The sequence below is a fragment of the Notechis scutatus genome, chromosome 4 (assembly GCF_049901735.1).
Source record: "Notechis scutatus isolate UNSWTSFEM ecotype Mainland chromosome 4, rNotScu1.2, whole genome shotgun sequence".
Taxonomy (NCBI): Eukaryota; Metazoa; Chordata; class Lepidosauria; order Squamata; family Elapidae; genus Notechis; species Notechis scutatus.
In genome coordinates this window covers 77,153,385-77,173,501 of record NC_142012.1, presented here as the reverse complement: position 1 = coordinate 77,173,501, position 20,117 = coordinate 77,153,385, and the positions used below count along the sequence as shown (strand labels likewise).

At 43.0% G+C, this 20,117-nt stretch overlaps 1 protein-coding gene across 4 annotated transcripts in view; it reads right to left on the bottom strand.

Annotated features, from left to right (window-relative positions):
* The window catches only part of VCL (vinculin), an 82,376-nt gene that overhangs the window by 43,615 nt on the left and 18,644 nt on the right, over positions 1 to 20,117 (bottom strand). For 2 of the 4 annotated variants that reach the window (XM_087963888.1, XM_087963890.1), the window contains exons 3-6: positions 10,034 to 10,184; positions 6,728 to 6,836; positions 5,138 to 5,260; positions 3,266 to 3,426 (exon numbers count right to left, since the gene is read on the bottom strand). In XM_087963888.1, the coding sequence (XP_087820014.1) occupies positions 3,266 to 3,426; positions 5,138 to 5,260; positions 6,728 to 6,836; positions 10,034 to 10,184 (544 nt within the window). The remainder of the gene's footprint in view (positions 1 to 3,265; positions 3,427 to 5,137; positions 5,261 to 6,727; positions 6,837 to 10,033; positions 10,185 to 20,117) is intronic. The other 2 variants (XM_087963887.1, XM_087963889.1) reach the window with 1 other exon arrangement.

The window sequence follows — 20,117 nt, the reverse complement described above, 5'->3', positions numbered from 1 at the left end:
ATTGATGAGAGTTCGAAGCAAACCAAGATAACTAATCATAAACTCCAGGAAAATAACTGAGAAAAGTCCATGGGAAGAATGCCAGCAAAGATAAACCTCTTTCAAGGTGAACACTAAATTGATTCCTGCAAATTCTAATTGCACAGCTGCAAACTTATATACATAGCTCCCACCTGCAAGCCACGAGGAGGATCATGGTAATCTCCTCTTGAGTAGACCTCGCTTTTCCCTGATCTTCTCCTCCCTGCATCTCCTAGGATGGATAGGGGTGGGCCTGGATCCTCCTCTGACTGCTCAGCTGGCCTCTGCCCTTCCCCAGCCTCCTGCACCACCTCTGGAGCCACACTCCCACTCCCTGTTGGCTGTTCCTCCTCTTCCTCAGAGTCAGTCACCACCAGGGGTATGACAAAAGGTGAGTACAGGTAGTCCTTGACCTATGGCCACTGTTGAGCCCAACATTTCTGTCACTAAGTAAGACAGTTGTTAAGTGAGTTGTGGCCCATTTTGCGACCATCTTTGCCACAGTTGTTAAGTGAAATCCTGCTCTCTCCTCCCCATTGACTTCCTTTGTCAGAAACCAACTGGGAAGGTCACTGTGATGACCCAGGGCATGACACAAAAATAACAAAGTCACAACCAATGAAAGGGATCAAGGCCTTTTTCTCTCTTGTAAGCCATGTTGCTCCCTTCTCCATTCCTCCCTGCATGTGCCCTAGGATGAAGAGGGGTGGCCCTGGGTCTTCCTCTGAATGCCCAGCCGGACTGTGCCCTTCCCCAGTTTCCTCCACAGCCACCGGAGCCACACTCCCACTCCCTGTCAGCTGCTCAATCTCCCCCTCAGAGTCAGACTCCAACAAGGGCATTACGGTCACAAATGGAGACCTCATGATCCTGGGACATCAACAACCGTCATAAATATGAGTCAGCTGCCAAGTGATTGAATATCGATCACGTGGCCATGGGGACGCTGCAATGGTGTCAACTCAAAAAACATTTCTATGCCTGTTTTAGGGTTGCCACGAACAGACGTGGGGAGGGGGTGGAATTTGAAAGAGCATTGCAGCAGTTTGGAACCGAAAGTGCATTCCATTATTATCTTGCAAAGATCGTAACTAAGCGACTGGAGTTTCTGCCGCCCGCAAATCACTAATTGGAGAATGTAATTGATGATTTCTTGGCTATGGACATGTTTCGGTTGGAGAATATGAATTACGATGCACCCAGAGGGGGTGGGGAAATGAGGATCAAGGGTGACAGTGAATTACGCATCTCAGAATCGGCTGCAAACAGATCATGCCGACATGTTTGCTCCTAATAATTTTTTTACAGTTTTTGAAACTTGGCCGACAAATGGTCTTTACGTGTGAGAAACGATTGTAAGTCACTTTTTTCGGTGCTGGTTGTAATTTCAGTCACTTAAAGCAATGGCTGTAAAGTCGAGGACTACCTGAAGGGTAACACTCGCCACACAGGAAACCACACAACACACAGCAAACACCCCCCGAGTCATGCTTTTCTGTTTTAGTAGAAAAGGCAGCAGTTGTGGGTTGAGGAAGAGATCTTACCTTCTAAAAGGGTGAGGGGAAAGGAGAAAATTAAAGAGAAAGATATATATAGATATATTTATAAGTAGTAGTTCTAAGAAAGAAATTATAATTAATAGCGGGCTAATCTGCTTGCAGTCCTAAGCGATAAGGGCCATCCTCTGCAGAGACTCACACATAATCACAGTTCTTCCTTCTGTCTATCACAATGATTAATAAGTCAGAATTCAACTCCTTTTTCACAGATTCGTGATTTAGTACAAACAGTGATTTGGAGACTGCAATTCCAAGGAAGCAAAGTGTGACTAAACTCTACGTGCTTATCTATTTATGCTTAAATCAATATGTTGTTTTTAAATACCCTACAAATTACTACTCTTACTTTTAATCTTCTCATCACTCCTTATCACCCATCCCCTCCCACTTGTGACTGTATGACTGTAACTTTGTTGCTTTTATCTTTACAATTTATATTGACTGTTTCCTAGCTTGATTTGATTGCTTATTGTACCCTATGACTATTATTAAGTGCCGTACCTTATGATTCTTGGTGAATGTACCTTTTCTTTTATGTACACTGAGAGCATTTGCACCAAGACAAATCCCTTGTGTGTCCAATCATACTTGGCCAATAAAGAATTCTAATTCTAATTCTAATTCTAATTCTAATTCTTTTCTATCCTATCCTACAAGTCAGTTTACAGATAGCAGGAGATACAATGCTAGGACAGTAAGTCAGAAAGCCGCACAATCGAAACTAAATCATCTATATTTAATGACCCCATAACCTCTTGAGGGGTGGAGTCTGTGCAACTGAACGGAGCTAGCAGAGTGTTTTAATGGCTGGGTGCCTTTCCTGTCGCTAGTGTGGAGTTTTGTTCAGCAGATGTATTCTCAGTGTGCCAGAGAGAGAAATATCTGCCTTGACGTGGGATCGAACTCACAGATTGTGAGGCGAGAGCACCACCTCTAGGCCACCAAATCGAAATTAAATGTTGATTAATTTTCCCAGCAGAGCAGAAGAAAGGGGCTCAGTCCTTCAGACCACCTCCTCCCAGAGGGACACCCTCTGCTAAATCATAGTTTATCCTTACATGGAAACTGGATAGAAATGCACAGCTTCTGAGATGTTTTGACAGCTCTATGGCTCTCAACCCATTAAAATAATTAAAAGTCTCTGAAAACAGTCAAACCCATTTGTGCTGGTTGGCTGACTGGAAATTTGCAGCTTTTCAACCAACACCAAAAATTCCGTTTTAACCAATTTAGGTCTCAAGTCATAAATCTGAGGGGATTTTAAGGTGTCCATCTCAGAACTTGACTCCAGGAAGGAAGTCCACATCAATCATTTTAGGATGTAGGAACTTCAACTCCCGAGATGCCCTTAGGATGTCCCCAAGTCCACACATCTTAAAATGGGTGAGATTGAAAAACACTGATGTAGAGTAACATCCAGATTATGATACTTCATTTGCTTATTGGGTTGTGTCCCTGCCGGGAGATGCAATTTTAAAACAAATAGTCATTCAATTTTGTTGGAAATCTGCATATATTTAATGTTCTGCTAACAAAGGAATTGCATTGTCCTAAAGGTAAATTCATATACCAAAATTAACTGACATCATTCTATAAATTAGTACTTGTGGTTTGCTTGTTTGTTTGTTTTAAATATGGGTTCATGTCTAATCCTAACTCACTCTCAACCTACACAGCACACTTACTTTGCTGGCCCAAGCATCCTCATCCCAGGAAGTCAGCTGCAATACACGGATTATTTCATTTATTTCTGTACTCATCTTATCCACTGTAAATTTGCGGTTTTTCAAGGCTTCCTCAATTCCCTGGCTCTGAGAGTTTTTAGTTGTTACAAAAATCTTCATTGCTGCAGAAATGAAACAGAGGGTCAAACAATATCAGGAAGATACGCTAGGAAATGTCCTTTTAACGTAAACATGGGCAGAATAAATGATGATATTCAATGGCCGTATTCCCAAATTGATTAAAATAGTAGGATACAAACTTAAGGAAAGAAAAGTGTATAAAAAAGAAAGAAAGAAAGAAGAAAACAGCTTAGAAAACATAAAGAGAAAAGAAATACACGAGGAAGTGACTTCCGACTTTCACCATCACAATTTAAACAATTGTAGTTACTCTTCTAAAGTTATATTTATCTCTTTATCCCATATCTCATATTTAATTATAAACAAATCCATAAATCATATTTTCAGTCCTGAAGTCAACAGAAAGCCCAAAAATGGGTAGCCAGAGGTTACATCTTATTATAATCTTGATCAAATAAACCATATTTATATCCCTTTCTTTTACTTCTAACAGACTTAATCTTTGGTTCATTCAAATATTGTTGTAGGATTTGATTTATCTTAATTTCTTCTTTATCCTATGACACAAGAGTTTTTCTAGGCTTTAAACAAGCCTCTTTTGTAAATCCAATAGGGAAAAATATATCCAGGTCACTCTCTATGTTTGTCATCTGTATTTCCCTTTTAAATTTTAAAATCTCAGCCAATTTCTTTGGTAGACCCAGTGAAACATCCTGTTCTAAGTCATGCTCTTGGCTTTTGTCAGTTGTAAATCCACTTTTGATATCATTTCGATCTTGTCAGATACAATTTGTTTTACATCTGACATTTCTTCAAAAACATCTTTTGGACATAGTCTATCTATAGAAGCACCATCGTTACTGATGTTGTTGAAATTGGGAGCTATGACATTCTTCAAAAGTCTTTTAAAAATGCTTGTGCAATTCACATTTGCAGATTCTTTTTTTTTTTTTTTTGAAATAATCAGAAAGAGTATTTTTTTTTTCTTTGTCAAGATTTCAAGCTCAGACCGCCAGTGTTCAGTAACATTTCTTTTCTTAATCACAATTATTGGTATTGTTTGAGCCAAATGTTTGTGCTTTTCAACAAATGTAAAGACTGGATCTGAAATCCAATATTAGTAAGATCTTCATCTGAACCGCAGCGCTGGAGTCCATTTCAAGGCAAGAATCACAAATATACCAACATATAAATAGCCCATCCATTCACATGTCTCGAGAAGCCCAGCTTCCAGAATGTAAATAGGAGATATGTAGTCCATGTCAGCTGAGAACTTCTACCCTACATAAGACAGCCACAAATAAAATCACAGATTTAGTTATACGGTAGGGTGTATCAGACACATGAGAAGAGTTTATTTTTGAACACCTTTCACTATGCGTATTCCTTTGCTTCACAAATTTATGGCCTATGTCTTCACCAGTGGTAAGAAGCTGCCGGTTCACACCAGTTCTAGCGAACCGGTAGCGCCGGTGAGCAGTTGGCCCCGCCTTTTCCCATGTTTTATTTCCTTGTTTGTGAGATCAGCTGATTCGCGTGGCAGAGTGGAATTACCACACCTCAGCTGTTTTACTCACCAGCGCTGAATACAAGGACAGTTTTGAAGCGTAAAATCAGCAGTTTTTGAAGGCGCACAAGAAGCAAAGTGCTTTCTCATAGAACCAGTAGTAAAAAAGGGGGGGAGGGGTGACTTCCACCACTGGTCTTCATACAATCCCATGGTTTCCATACAAGTTTTGATCTATAGTTTACCTGAAATAAGGACGGGGAGGAGATCCTTCACCGTGTTCATTGAGTTGACCAGCATGACTCGGTGCTCTTGGTGAGTTAGTTCTTGCTGCCGCTCGTCAATCATCTTGGCCATCTTTGTCATTCCTACATCAAGGAAATGGAAGAGGTTGTCTTCAAGAAGCCACGTGTTGAGATTTCAGGCATTAAACATTAAAGGATCACTGAACATTAAAGGACCACTGAAAATGCTATTTCTCTTCAGGGGAAGTTTTTATCATTTTACCATATCTCCTTCCACCCATTCCTTCCTCCTCAGTTCAGCTAGGGGTCTGTAGGGCAAATTCTTTTTTTTTTTCTTTTTTTTGGAAACATAAGATGGCTGTGAAATGTGATGCTTCACTTTTCAATATATCAGCTTCTTGAAACAGGGAGCTAAAGAGACGCTGGTGGGTAGCACGAGAGCCTGTGGTCTCATTAGTCCTTTAGAAGGACCCCACTTTCAGTGACTAACCCTGTCCATGTCTTTTTTTTTAAATTTAAGACCTTTATTGAAATTTGAAACATTAAAAGACAAGTAGATCTAAAAATAACTTTGTACAATTCTCCATCTTCTTTTGACAGTACAAAAAAATCTTGATTATATTCATACATTTCCATACATTTCTAGTTAATCGTATACATATATTCATATCTTCTTCTGATCTATACATTTCTTATTCCTACTATCTATCCATTGATACCAGTTATCCCAAATGGAATAATATTCCGAGTCTTCCTTATTGTTTAATTCTATAGTGAGTTTGTCCATTTCTGCACAATCAAAAAAAAATATTTGGGGAGTAAACAATCTGTCTGTATAGTGGCCATTTCCCAAGATTATGCAAGTGCAGTTCTTGCTGCTGTGGTAATGTGGTAATATTTTATCTTTTTAGGATACTTTCCCTTCATAATCCCCAATAGAAACAATTCCGGCTTCAATTCTATTCGGCAGTGTGTAATTTCAAACCCTGTCCATGTCTTGATGGGCTTACTGGTGGAAAGGGTTGGCTTTGTTTAATTGTGGAAGGAGCAATCGTAGGTATCAAAGCTATGGCTGCCGTCTTTTGATCTCTTGACTCCTTGACTAGTCCAACATTTGAAACTATTTGGCAATTTCTGCAAGCCAGGAAAACTGGGTCCATCTGAAGGTGTCGGATCAAAATCTGGCCACTCCTTCTCTGCAGTGCTTTCAAAGGGCCATGAATCCCACAGACACAGCTCAGGAGAATCCAAGAAAACCACATTCTGGAAGTCCCAAAGGTGCTTTTTTCAAGAGGCCACTGAACTTTCTGGTTTTGCTTTGAAGACGTTTTCGCTTCTCATCCAAGAAGCTTCTTCAGCTCTGACTGGATTCCATTCTCCACCATCCAGTCAGAGCTGAAGAAGCTTCTTGGATAAGAAGCGAAACGTCTTCAAAGAAAAACCAGAAAGTCCAGTGGCCTCTTGAAAAAAACACCTTTGGGACAACCATGACCTGGGTGACTGAGAAATCTCCACAGATACATTCTAGAAGGTTCTGGATGAAAACAGACCAATCCCCAGGAAGTCAGAGACATCCAAGGGCTCTCTAACCTGGTCCCAAATTCTTTGTGTAGGTCACCAAGTCTTCCATTGTCTCCACCACTTCAGCCACTGTGAGGTATTCCAGAATTCCTTTGCAGACGCGGATGATTTTACGGACCTGAAAGAAAATAAATACAACTATGAAATAATTGGGTAGGTTCTTCTTTCATTTCTTTTGTTACCAGCCGATTGTTTTAAATTAAATTGAACTTAGGCAAGAAAACCAAAAGTACACATATAGACTGGGTAAAACCAGGTTTAATAGCAATAACTGTGAGAGGGATCTTGCAGTCTTAGTGGACAACCAATTAAACATGAGTTAACAGGGTGTGGTGGCAGCCTGTAGAGTTATAATTGCAGGAATGTTCCAATCTCGGATGGCAAACCTCAGATAAAGAATGTTTCCAAGCAAATACAACTCAGGCAAACAAAGTCACTAATCTATGGATAAAGGAGGATTAGAGAGGGGAAGTAGACATATGTTAGACTTTAACTAGAGATAATTAATTGTATGGATTACTGTACTAAACAGTAACGAAAGTTAAGCAGTAACCAAAGTTAACCAATGATGGAGGATAACTAAAAATGTATATAAATGCAAGACTATACTCCAATAAAGATCATCATAATTCAGTTGTTCATGATCAAACAACTCGACTGCCTCGTCATTACAACAGCAGCCAAAAATGCCAACACAATTCTAAGTTGCATTAACAGAGGGATACAATCAAGATCAAGGGAGGTACTAACACCACTCTATAAAGCCTTAGTATGACCACACCTAGAATACTGCACCCAGTTTTGATCATCAGACTATAAAAAAAGATGTTGAGATTCTAGAAAAAGTGCAGAGAAAAGCAACCAAGATGATGAGGGGACTGGAGGCTAAAACATACGATGAACAGTTGCAGGAACTGGGCATGGCTAGTCTAGGGAAGAGACGGACCAAGGGATAGCAGTCTTCCAATATTTGAGGGGCTGCCAGGGAGAGGAGGAGGGGGTCAAGCTATTTCCCAAAGAACCCGAAGGCCAGACAAGTAATAATGGATGGAAAATAATCAAGGAGAGGTTCAATCTGGAAATAAAGACAAATTTTCTGACAGTGAGAGCAATCAACCCATGGAACAGCAGTTTCCTTCAGAGGTTGTGGGAGCTTCATCCCTGGAAGCTTTCAAGAAGAGACTGGACTTTCATCTGTCAGAAATGGTGTAAGGTCTCCTGCTTGGGCAGGGGGTTGGACTAAATGTCCTACAAGGTCCCTTCCAACTGTGTTAATCTAATCTAAAAGAATAATAAGAACCAGCTTGCAGAGTTAGCAGTCAGTCAATTCAAAAATTTAGCAAGAAGACCACAAATGATTGGGTTGAGCCACATTGAGCCATAAATGATAGTTAATAAACAATAATAGTTTATTGCACGTTAAGTCCAAAACTGTGTGAAGGCTTCACGGGCAGTGTGAACCCAATCTAATTCTGTCTTCACCCAGATGTCTGTCTCTCTGGGTGAACATTCAGATGTTGCCATTCTACCAACAAACACAAAAATACAAGCAAGCAAGTTTGCTTTTAGTTAAAGTTCTCTGTACTGGTGAATATATATAACTTTTAAAAAGGCAGATTTGAGAATATACTACCCAATTTCAAAGCTTTCCAGACATTACCCTTGTGGTGAAGGCACCAGGCTAGTAATCAAGAGACTGTGAGTTCAAGTCCTTCCTTAGCCAGGAAAGCCAGTTGGGTGACTTTGAGCCAGTCATTCTCCCTCACCTCACAGGGATGTTATTGTGGGGAAAATAGGAGGAGGAGGAAGGCATGTTGGATGTGTTCACCAACTTGGGTTGTTTGTAAAAGCAATAAAGGTGGGATACAATTAAATAAATCAAAATAATACCAAGAGTTCTTAAGATAGTGGTGGCTTGCATGCAAAGGTGTCCATGCACAGGGAAGTTAAAAAAAAAGTCAACATGACCCTTGCAACTATCTTGAATTTCTCAATTCCTCTGTGGACTTTATTTTTGTCCCTATCTGTCCCTGTTTATCTGCATGACAATTAATGAGTCATAATCAATGCTAAGGGACGTGGTGGCTCAGTGGCTAAGACGCTGAGCTTGTCGATCAGAAAGGTTAGCAGTTCAGCGGTTCGAATCCCTCACGCCATGTAATGGAGCGAGCTCCCATTACTTGTCCAAGCTGCTGCCAACCTAGCAGTTTGAAAGCATGTAAATAAAACGCAAGTAGAAAAATAGGGACCACTTTGATGGGAAGGGAATGCCTTCAGGCATTTAGTCATGCTGGCCACATGACCATGGAGACGTCTTTGGACAGTGCTGGCTCTTCGGCATTTTAATGGAGATGAGCACCGCCCCCTAGAGCCAGAAACAACTAGCATGTATGTGCGAGGGGAACCTTTACCTTTAATCGATGCTAATCAAACTGTCCTCAGGCATTTAATTTTCATGCAAAGTTCATGGTTAATTTCAATGCTAATCAAACTGTCCTCAGGCATTTAATTTTCATGCAAATTTCATGGTTAACCCTTCCTAAAACTGAGTAAAAAAGCAGGGGAACATCCCACCAGCACCAACCAACACACACACACACACACAGATGGATTGCATCCCAGGACATAATATTCAGGCAAGAAGAGATGTGAAGTCCATGAACGGTGCTTTCAGAATCCCAAATTGTAGGCATGGCTCAGAAATAATGTTTCAACCCTCTTTGAACAAAAAATGATAAGAAGAAAAGCAGGATTCTTTGAAAAAATAAATAAATACCCCAAATCCCAGTTTCAAGGCCTTAAAATGGCATTTTGCTACTAGTTTTTGGAAGCACACCCTGCTGCATTTTTTTTTCTGATGGTAAGACGATCTTCGAGTAGGCAGAATGGTCTGGGGCCTATCAGTCCCAGAGAGCCCCATCTTGTGCAATAAAGAACATTGTGCTGATGCAAAATAAGGAAGGAATAAAAAGATCCTCGCTAAACAGAAAATAGTATCCAAGATTAATATTTCAGCTGAATCTCAGCTCCCATTACACCCGAGCAAAGAACAATTCCCAAAAGGGAAGTTTCTGGGAGCAGAGAATGTTCGATACAAGAGTAACATCTTCCATACGAGTTCAGTGGTTTAACCAGCATTCAATACATGTTAGAAGCCCTAAGGCAGGAATGAGCCTTTAGATAACTTAGATCGCAGAGCGTAGAAACGTAAGGCTGGAAGGGACCTCGGAGATCTTCTAGTCTAACACCCTGGGGACCGTGTAATTCCCAGCTTCCGACCCACCGATGCCTTTTTACAGTCATTAGAAATCCCACCTCGGCTTCATCAAAGGTCAGAAGTAAGTCCGACGTCCCCGAAAGGATTCCTCGGGACCCATCGATCAGGTAATCGCGAGCAGTGACTGAATAAGGATCCGTTTGGAGCATCTGAGCTGCCTGGACAAGTTTTGTGCAAGCATTTTCCACTCTGTAAAGAAGGATAATCAAAGCAAAATTAATGTTGGTCCTGCTACCTCCAGAAGCACAGTTGAGAGCAATGTAGGCAGTCCTTGAACTTATGATGAGCCTCCCCAGGGCTAGTTACAACCTGTTCTGACCAAGGCTTATTAAAACACTAACCAACACAGGTTAGTCCCAAAACCCTTTTTTCTTTATTTCAATGGCTGTGAATTATAGTCATTCACAGCCCGTAATGAGTCTCACACAGTTTGTAAATAGTCTCATGGAAGTCTGCCAAAGTCCTTCAGGATAAGTCTGATAAGCACCCACCTTTATCTTCCTTGAAATGCTGCCAACGACTAAATTTCCAATTAGTTATACAAGGCCAAACGGAGCACAAATTCAACACAGAGCTTCAAGTTTCAAAGCAATCAGAGCGAACAAAGTTGCTTCCTGCAAAGGCTTGTGTGCCTTTGCTCCTCCTTTATGTCTTATAGGAGGGCCAATCACCTCCAAGCCGCCCCTTTTGTCTTAACTGCTCTTGCCTTCTGGCAGTTCTGCACAAGCGCACTGGGAACAGGCTCCCCTTGTTCCTCTGCCTCGCTGCTGTCAGATTCTGGAGGCTCCAGAGTCAGCACACAACTCCCAGGTGGCCCTGGTGTCAGCTGGTGCTCCGTTCAAAATCCAGGAAAGAAATACTTAAGACTCTTGTAATTAGAGAAAAGATGTCTTTTACTGGAAGTCAGTGGTAGCAACAAGAAAATTCTGAATCTGAGTAATTAGGCACGCACATCACATATATCAAGGGAGTGAAATGTTCCCACCCCCAACAGTTCAAACGGTTCTTCCAATTAAAAGTTGTGAACTACATCATGCGGACATCTCCAGGTGGTGATGATTAGTTGACCTTGGCTTACTCAGATAAAGGGTTGCAGTTGCGCAGAGAAGAGAAAGCTAAGCAGGAATGAGAAACCCTCCCCAGTTTATACAATATTAGTTAGCAACATTTGCAGCTTACATCCCATACATTTCCCCCTTCCACTCCCCATTACTCATGGCAGCCAGAAAGAAGCAAAGGAAAAGAGGAAGATCTTGAAGGCTGACACCTGGTCCCATCTCTGTGTTGGATGCAGATCCCTCATCTGAGTCCTCCCCAGACTCCCGGACTGGTTCCTGTTCCTCCCCACTTCCCAACTCTGCTGCCATCTCCGCAGGCTGTCGGCAGACCACAACACAACCTAGATTTGAAGGTGCACATTTACAGTCACTCGCAGCATCCTGTGCAGAGGTGGTATTCAGCAGGTTCTGACCAGTTCTAGAGAACTGGTAGCGGAAATTTTGAGTCATTCAGACAACCAGCCAATACCACCTCTGACTGGCCCCACCCCTCTCTATTCTCTGCCTCCCACTGAGTCCCAGCTGATGGGCAGGGTCTTCTTTGGTTGCCCTGCACAGGAGAACAGAGCTGGAAAGCAGATTAGTGGGGTGGAGAGGGAATAGGGATTTTGCAATCACCTTCCGCTACCATACCCACCAAGCCACACCCACAGAACCGGTAGTAAAAAAATTTGAATCCCACCACTGGTCCTGTGGTCACACGATTTGCGATGTTCTTTTTGCCAGAGTCTGGTGTTCACTTCAGGTATCTGACACACACACAAAAAACACCCTTTATGGACATTAGTCTCTCTTTTAATGACTGTAGCATTTGTTTTATAGACACCTTGTTCCCTTAATGACAGCCACAAAAACAGTTGTAAAGTCAGACATGGTCACATGGTAACTTGATGCAACTTATGACTGTGATTCTGGGCTCAACTATGGCCACAATTCAAGGACAACCTATATCTCTCTTTGAAAGTCTTTCGCTTATGCGGCACAATTATTATTTCGTGCAAGGATCCACCCCATTTTGGAACTGCCAGATATATTTGGGTTTGCAGCAATGGATCTATTCACAACATGACTTTCCCTGTAGATGGAATCGATCACAAACACCAATCTTCCAGGGAAAGGGGAATTGATAAGGTTAAAGAGAATAGATCGATCCAACCGATCATTCAGCGGTGAGTTTTGAAGCCCTCAAATTTAAGGTGATTTTTCTGAGCCCAACTTTCAACGCCAATGCTCATTTCACAAAAGGAAAGCAATTTATCCTCAAGGGCAGGTTTACCAGGATAATATTCCATGTCTAACACCATTCCCCCATCCTTAAAGAACAGAGCAAAATATTCATTTCACAGAAGGGAAAGGGTTGATGTTCAAAATAACACGCCTCACCCAAGCCACAAACAAACATTCTCACAAATACCTGTTTTTTTTTGGAAACAGTAAAAAAACATACAAGACACATTTCATAATGATCTTCAGTTTTCGAAGATGCCTGCCCATTCCACGCTTTCCTCCTGTTGCTTTTTTGTTATTTTGTTCTGGCTTAACTGAGAAGGCTTCTAAATAAAATGCTGTGATGACCCAGGGTGGGATACAAAACGAACACAGTCACAGAAAACAGGTGAAGCCCCTTTAATTCCTTCAGTTTGCTTCCAAGTTCCGAATATCTTTGACGGAAGACAAAAAAAACTCCCACACAAACAGTTACAAGAAGAAGGAAAAAAACCCAACACAAACCAGGCTAGGTAAGAGCTGGAGGATGTCCACAGTTAACACACACTGGGAAGGATGCCAAACTCAGAGAGGAACAATAAACTAGAGATATTTAAATGATTTGTTTCCAGCGTTTGCCAGTATGCAGGTCCGTACTCTTATGCAGTTGTCACAGCTGCAGCCCATGAAGAGGATCAAGGCCCTCTCCTCCCAAGGAGACCACGTCTTTCCCTTATCCTCTCCTCCCTGCATGCCCTAGGATGGAGAGGGGATGGGCCTGGGTCCTTCTCTGACTGCCCAGCCAGCCTCTGCCCTTCCCCAGCCTCCTCTACAACCTCCGGAGCCACACTTCCACTCCCTGTCGGCTGTTCCTCCTCTCCCTCAGAGTCAGTCTCCACCAGAGGCATGACAAATGCTGGACTGGAATCCCCTCCCTATTTTTACTATCTGAGAATGACGCCCACTTCCCAATTTGGGTTTAGACGCTTTCTTAAAAAACAAGACAGGACACATACACTGCATCAGTATTTCATCTATTAAGCACACAGCTTTCCAAGATTTTTAGAAACAATTTTTTTAAAAAAAAAAATCAAAGAAAAACCAATACAAAGAGTGACCCCCATCTAGCCATTGCATTATTGAACAGCATCGTGGGATTTTTATTTTTATTTTACTGCAAATCCTTTATTGGGGGGGAAAAGGACAGTATTTCTGAAACCAAAGAAAGAAAGCTCCTGTAAGTAAACAAAAATAACCAATCTGGGAATTTTCTACCAGCAAATAAAAGTCAAGAAAAATTGGTTAGCATGGAGGAAGTGGAAAAATCTGCCACAAGATCAAGTAAATTCAAAAATTTAAAACGGAGTCCTCAACTTATAACTGATCAATGAACCACTGTTTCAACAGCCTTGGATAGCAGCCTTGTCTGTTGTAAAACATTGTGCCCTCTCCCCCCCCCACACCCCGTGGTCACACAATTGCTATCCAGGTGCTTGGCAGCCCGTCCGCGCTTATAAAGTTTCCAAGTGCCCTGTGATCATGAGATCACCACCTGCAGTCTTCTCTGCAGGTTTCAATGGGGAAGCCAGCAGAAAGGTTGCAAGCAGCTGCCACCGGCCACACAGCTGAAATTCCTCCCTAGGCACATATCACAGGGATCCCTTCAAAAGCAGAAAGGGTTGCCTGACGAAGCCAGATCCTTAAGATCCGAGCTTTGTTTCTGCAGCCCGATGTAGGAACTCCTCCGAAGGGTTGCCAGAATGGGGCTCGGAAATGGAGCAATTCTCCTCCATTCCCCAAGGGAAGACCAACTCCTTCAACGGGGTGGAGCAGTGGTGGGATTCAATTTTTTTTTTTACTACCGGTTCTGTGGGTGGGGCTTGGTGGGCGTGGCAGGGGAAGGATACTGCAAAATCCCCATTCCCTCCCCACCCCACTAACCTGCTTTCCAGCTCCCTTCTCCTGTGCAGGGCAACCAAAGAAGACCCAGCTGATCAGCTGGGATTCGGGAGGCAGAGGATAGATGGGGTTGGCGGGGCCAGTCAGAGGTGGGATTTGCCGGTTCTCCGAACTACTCAAAATTTCCGCTACCGGCTCTCCAGAACTGGTCAGAACCGGCTGAATACCACCTCTGGGGTGGAGGAAGGTTGCTCAGATCCTGCAGCCTTTCAGAGGAGTTTCTTTCTGTGCACAGAGAAGAACTACTAAACCCATCAGGCACCTCTTCACTTTGTCCACTTGACCACCCAGGAGATTGCTTAATGACTGCACCTGGGGCAGCCGGGATAAGCAATTGTTGAGGGAAGCAGTCCCACAGGTGTACCATTTAATTGTTGCTTCTCTGAACAACCAAGATTTTGGTCCCCAAGGTGGTAATAAATGGCGGACTAACTTTAGAGCGGTTTGATCAACCTTCGATGCTCTGATTATCACACTGAGATTTGAGGCAGGGCGGAAAACAAGACACAAAAAGGCTTCAATGACTTCAAAAATCATCTGTTGCTCCATTTATGTTTGAAAATATTGGGTTTCTCGAAGCATTTTCCCCACCTGTCGTTTTAGAAAGAGTGCTTATCTCCTGCCTTATTTGGGCTGAATCTTTGCATAGAATAGTCAACAGTTTGACTCATACAAGTTTGGAATTTGTTACTGCTGGGATTGTGTGTGTGTGTGTGTGTGTGTGTGTGAGAGAGAGAGAGAGAGAGAGAACCTGTGTATATATGTGCAAAAATATGTAACCCATTTGATTCTTAGTCATCTTAAGCCAACAACTGCTTGCTTGAAAAAAAATTCTAACTACCTAATATGAAAAATCATCCATCTGCTTCCATTTAAATAATGCCTGTGCTATCGTTAAACTCTATTTATTCACAGCTAATTTTCATAGGCAATGATCCAATTCCTGCCACCCTAAACTGAGCATTTTGATAGGCAACAGATGCACCGCTGCAATGCTAGAGGAAATTCACAGAGGAATAAAACCAAGAACCGTGTTTTTGTTAGAGACAGGGCCAACCCAATTATAAATCTATGGATTTTAGTGAACAAAACAGATATTCTGGACACATGACCTTTACTAACAACCGAGAGTGTTCAATGTGCAGGCTAAGTTGTAACATAGATGAGAAAGCAATATCATATTTACAAGCCAAATTTTGCAAAAGGTTAGGTTCACTTGGCTTACTTTAGGGACGAGCCAAGGATCTTATAAATACCCCTTAAAGCAAAATGTGCCAGAAGCATCTGTATCCGTTCCTGTTTTTGTTTCTTTAAGCACTTTCATCCCCTAAAATACAGAACTTCAGCAACTATCAATCCACCTCAGATCTGTCCAGCCTCAGAAATTGATGAACCCTGGTTGGTTGTTCCTGCCAGTCTGCTGCATGGAACATCGGAAGGCCGAGCGGCCATTTGGAACAAGAAGCTGCCAGGGCTCTGCATCCAACTGCACCTACGCAAGGTCTCTCACCGATCACATCCTTCTCTGCGGTTCACAGAAGAATTGGAGGCAATTCTCAGGGTTCCAAATAGTAGATCCACAGCAAGCAAAACTCCAAGGCATGTAGATTCCTCAAAGAACAGCTTTATTGGAAATATTTTCAGGGTTCCGGCGATTGCCCTAATTAAATCATGAGTCTTGAGCCAAGCTTCAAAAGAATTCAAAATATTTATTAGGAGCAACATGTCGGCATTAACCTAAATGAAGCCACCTCTGGCATATGTAATATACAGTCACCTGTGACCCTGGTTTCCCCCCTCCTCCCTGGGTGTGTCATACATCAGATTCTCCAATGAAGCACGTTCATGGGCTGGGTGTCATCAATCAGATTCTCCAAAGAAGGATTTTCGGTAGTTTAGTTACAATCTTTGTAAGATAAGCGTGAAATGTACTTCTGGTTTTAAACGGCCTTACTAGCGCCTTCAGATTTCCCCACCCCTAATTATGGCAACTCTAAAACATGCATAGGAATACTTTATGACTTGGCAAATATTATATTGGCACATATCTGGTGAAACCAAAACTTTGAAGTCTCCCGCGGTTTTCACCTAATTAAAAAGTTTTTCTACTTTCTCAAAACAATCAGTCACATGGTCCAACCATGATGCAGACTGGCAGCCGGGTAGCATCACTCTGCCTTCCTCCAACCAGGTGTGAGAAAATATTTTGTTTTAGCTATAGAATCCCTTCTATCTCAATTCCCCCGCTCCCTAGCCCTCAGCAACTGAAGCGGTCAAAAATGGCTTCGGTCAGGTCAGCTTCAGGGTTGACATCAATGAATAAGAGAAGAGACATCTAGCGTGCCCCTGGCCCTCAACGAGGGATGAACAGAGCTGCTTTTAAAGCCTACTTCATGGTGGGTAAGAGTTGCAAAGCAACAGTCCTTCTCCATCCTTATTTCCCCCCTGCAAACACCCGTCCCATAGCCTTGTTTCAGACGACATGGGCCCTCTTGCTACAACGGCTCAGAAATCCTCCTGAAAGGCTCTGCAGAAGAATTTGCTCAGCATCTATCAGATTTTTTTTTCTCAAAATCATTCTCAGTTGGATGCCAGCCTTGCTGTAGGTCTTAGGGCAGCGATGGCTAACCTTTTCGGCACCGAGTGCCCAAAGCACACGCAAACCCCCCAAATGCAATGCATGCACATCCCCCGCATGCCCTCCGCCCCCGTGCATGCACGGCAGAGAACCGAAAATCAGCTGGTTGGCAGGAGGTCCGCACGCATGAGTGACAGAGCTGAGCTGGGGCAACAGCTCGCTTTCCCACGGAGAGGGCTCTATGTGCCACCTCTGGCACGTATGCCGTAGGTTTGCCCTCACAGTCTTCGGGAGATGCCCTGCGCAGATTCTTACCCTGTTATACGGGATCAGTTTGAACGCGCTGGAGCAGAGGAAATGGACCTTAGGACTGTGAGCTCAGCCACCTGCTTTTTAGATCCATGACTCACCTGAGCTAACAAAACCTTCCCTGGGAAACGTCATGCGAATTCACCTTCTGGCAGTGGCGAATTCCTCCTTGAGTGGAAGAATTGCTCTTCCACTCCTTCAGGGAAAGTTGGCCCGCCCACAATTTCAATGTTGTATAATGTTAGGTGACTTTTACCTACAAACTGATGCTCTATAGCCCAAGCAAATGTAGTTTAATGACATAATGATGGCAACATAAGCTAAATCCAAAGATTTGCAGGCTCAGCACAAGAGCCAGGTAGAAATCCAGAATGTTTGGTTTGGTTAAGTTGTTCAGTTGTTCAGTTAACTAACTCCTAGGGCAGCGCACAAATTCCGTGCAGTTGCAAGTAGATGCCAGAACCCTTTTATCTCTGGTTTGGCTTCTCTCAAAGATGCACATCTTGGACCTTCGCCCTGGAGGGCCCGGGGACACCACAAAGAGAAGTTAGCCCTCACGGCACCTCTATGCCAGCCAGGAAAGACTTCCGTAGCTGCATAAGAAAAGAGATGGAAAGCATGAGATTTAGAGATCCAAAGGGGATCTTGTACAGCTTCGCCACAATTGTCATCAGTTCTGAAAGCCACTTGCTCTCCAAGACATGTGCGAAAGCTGTTTTGCCAAGGCCAATCTGTATTAAAATACATTATTAATCTACATTACCAGGCACTTTGGCACATCCGCTCTTGGCCATCAGAAATGCCAATGGCAGTGGGGACCTCAAAAGCACCCACCACCACAACAACCACAGCTGGGTTGTGTCACCATGGTAAGACCTCCACATCTTGTGTAAGGTAAAGGTTCCCCTTGCACATACATGCTAGTCATTTTTTCCAGCTCCCGGGAGCGGTGTTCATCTCTGTTACAAAGCCAAAGAGCCAACGCTGTCTGAAGACGTTTCCGTGTTCATGTGGCTGGCATGACTAAACGCCAAGGGTGCACGGGACGCTGTTCCCTTCCTACCAAAGTGGTTCCTATTTTTCTACTTGCATTTTTTGCATGCTTTCAAACTGCTAGGTTGGCAGAAGCTGGGACAAGGAACGGGAACTCACTCCATTATGCGGCGCTAGGGATTCGAACCGCCGAACTGCCGACCTTTCTAATCGACAAACTCAGCATCTTAGCCACTGAGGCACCGTGTCCCTTGTGTACATGCATGCAATGTCACGGCTCATGTACAAAAGACAGGGGGCAGTGCAACTGCAATGTCACAATGCTGCTTTTACCATTTGACACGCAGACACCCCTGGCACATCTCGATGGATGCTTTGGACCAGTGGTGATGTCATTTGGGGCAAGGGCCAACAGGTAGAAGAGCCAGCTCTTTCTCCAGACTATCACAAGATGATAATGCAGCCTCATAATGAGGCTTCAAGAGCTAGGAGTACTTTTCAGGCCCTGGCTCCAAATGGAAAAATGAAATTCCTTGTAAATATTTCAGCATGCATTAGTCTCACTCATTTTCGGCTATCAAGTCTGACCTTCAAATGAAAGCTTGAATGTAATCATGGTACATTGTAGTCAACAGAGAATTCTAATTATGGGTTTGTTTTTTTTTCAAATAAAACATCACAAAATTAGACCCTGATGCAGTTTCATCTATTTGGTTCATTCTCAGCCCAAATATAGCCAACTCTATGTATCTGCCTCTGAAGGCCATTAATTTCTTCTCTCGAATTAGGAACTGATGTATCTATGCCTATCCAGCAATTTAATCAGACAGAAGGCTTAATTCCAAAGAGAAAACAGTTAGCAATGATTCTTTTCAACAAAAAGTTAGCATTAGGTGTTATCAATGATAGCAACTGAATCATCATGAAAGTGATTAATAATGCACCCTCAAAATCTCAGAGGTGGAATACATTATAATCAGAAATGATGCATGAAATTAATTACAGGTGCCATTAAATTCCAGGCATGAAATGAAATCCGAGTCATGCCAAGGACAAAGGTAGGGAAAAAGAATGGATAAAAGATTACAACTGTCTCCTTCATAGAAGAAGTTGATGCTTTAAAGAGAGAATGCCCAACAGAGGATGGACAGAAAAATGAAAGGTTAAAGTTATGGCCTAAAAACACTCAATAACAATGGAACTAATCACAGGCCCATTATAAAAGAGACCCTGGACTCATAAATCCTAAGGAGATGTTACTACACCTGAACCCAAGAAGTGGACTTTGATTTTATCTAGTCCAGGGGTTGCCAACCATTTGGACCTCAGGGACCACCAAACTCATAATTTTAAATCCCGCAGACCAGAGACCATGGAAAAATCCCCAAAAAAGTCTGCAGGAAAATTCCCCACCCTGTTTTCCTACTGATTGATCATTCTTTATTTGGAATCGCAAGATACCGTCTTCAGTTCTGTTCTCAGGGGAAGAAAGAGAGAGACTTTTGGCTTCATGCAAGGAAAGCAGCAGAAGTCTTTCTTTCCCCGAACTCTGCTAGAAATAAGTCTTTATGAGACTTGTCATGCTGGCGCAGCCCTTTGGAGCAGGAGGCCTTGCAGGGTCCCAAAGACTCATTTCTGGTGGAGTTTGCGGGAGAGAAAGAAAGACTTTTGCTGCTTTCCTTGTGTGCAGCCAAAAGCAGAAGAAGAAAGAAGCAGCCCAGTGGCCAGGTGAGGCACGTGGGGCGAGTGGAGCAAGTTCCCCCCTCCGTCCTTTCCCCCCCTTCCATCACTACCTCGTGTTGTTCGCAATGCAAGCAATACAAGCCTTGTGTTCCCATCGGCCATGTGGGCGGCACAGCCTTGTGTTCCCGTGCAGCCTGGATTAATTGCTTTGGGGGGTGCTTTGGTGGTGACATTTCTCTGCGGACCACCAAAATTTTCTTGTGGACCACCAGTGGTCCCCGGCCCACAGGTTGGCGACCACTGGTCTAGAACACGGGTGTCAAACTCGATCAGGTC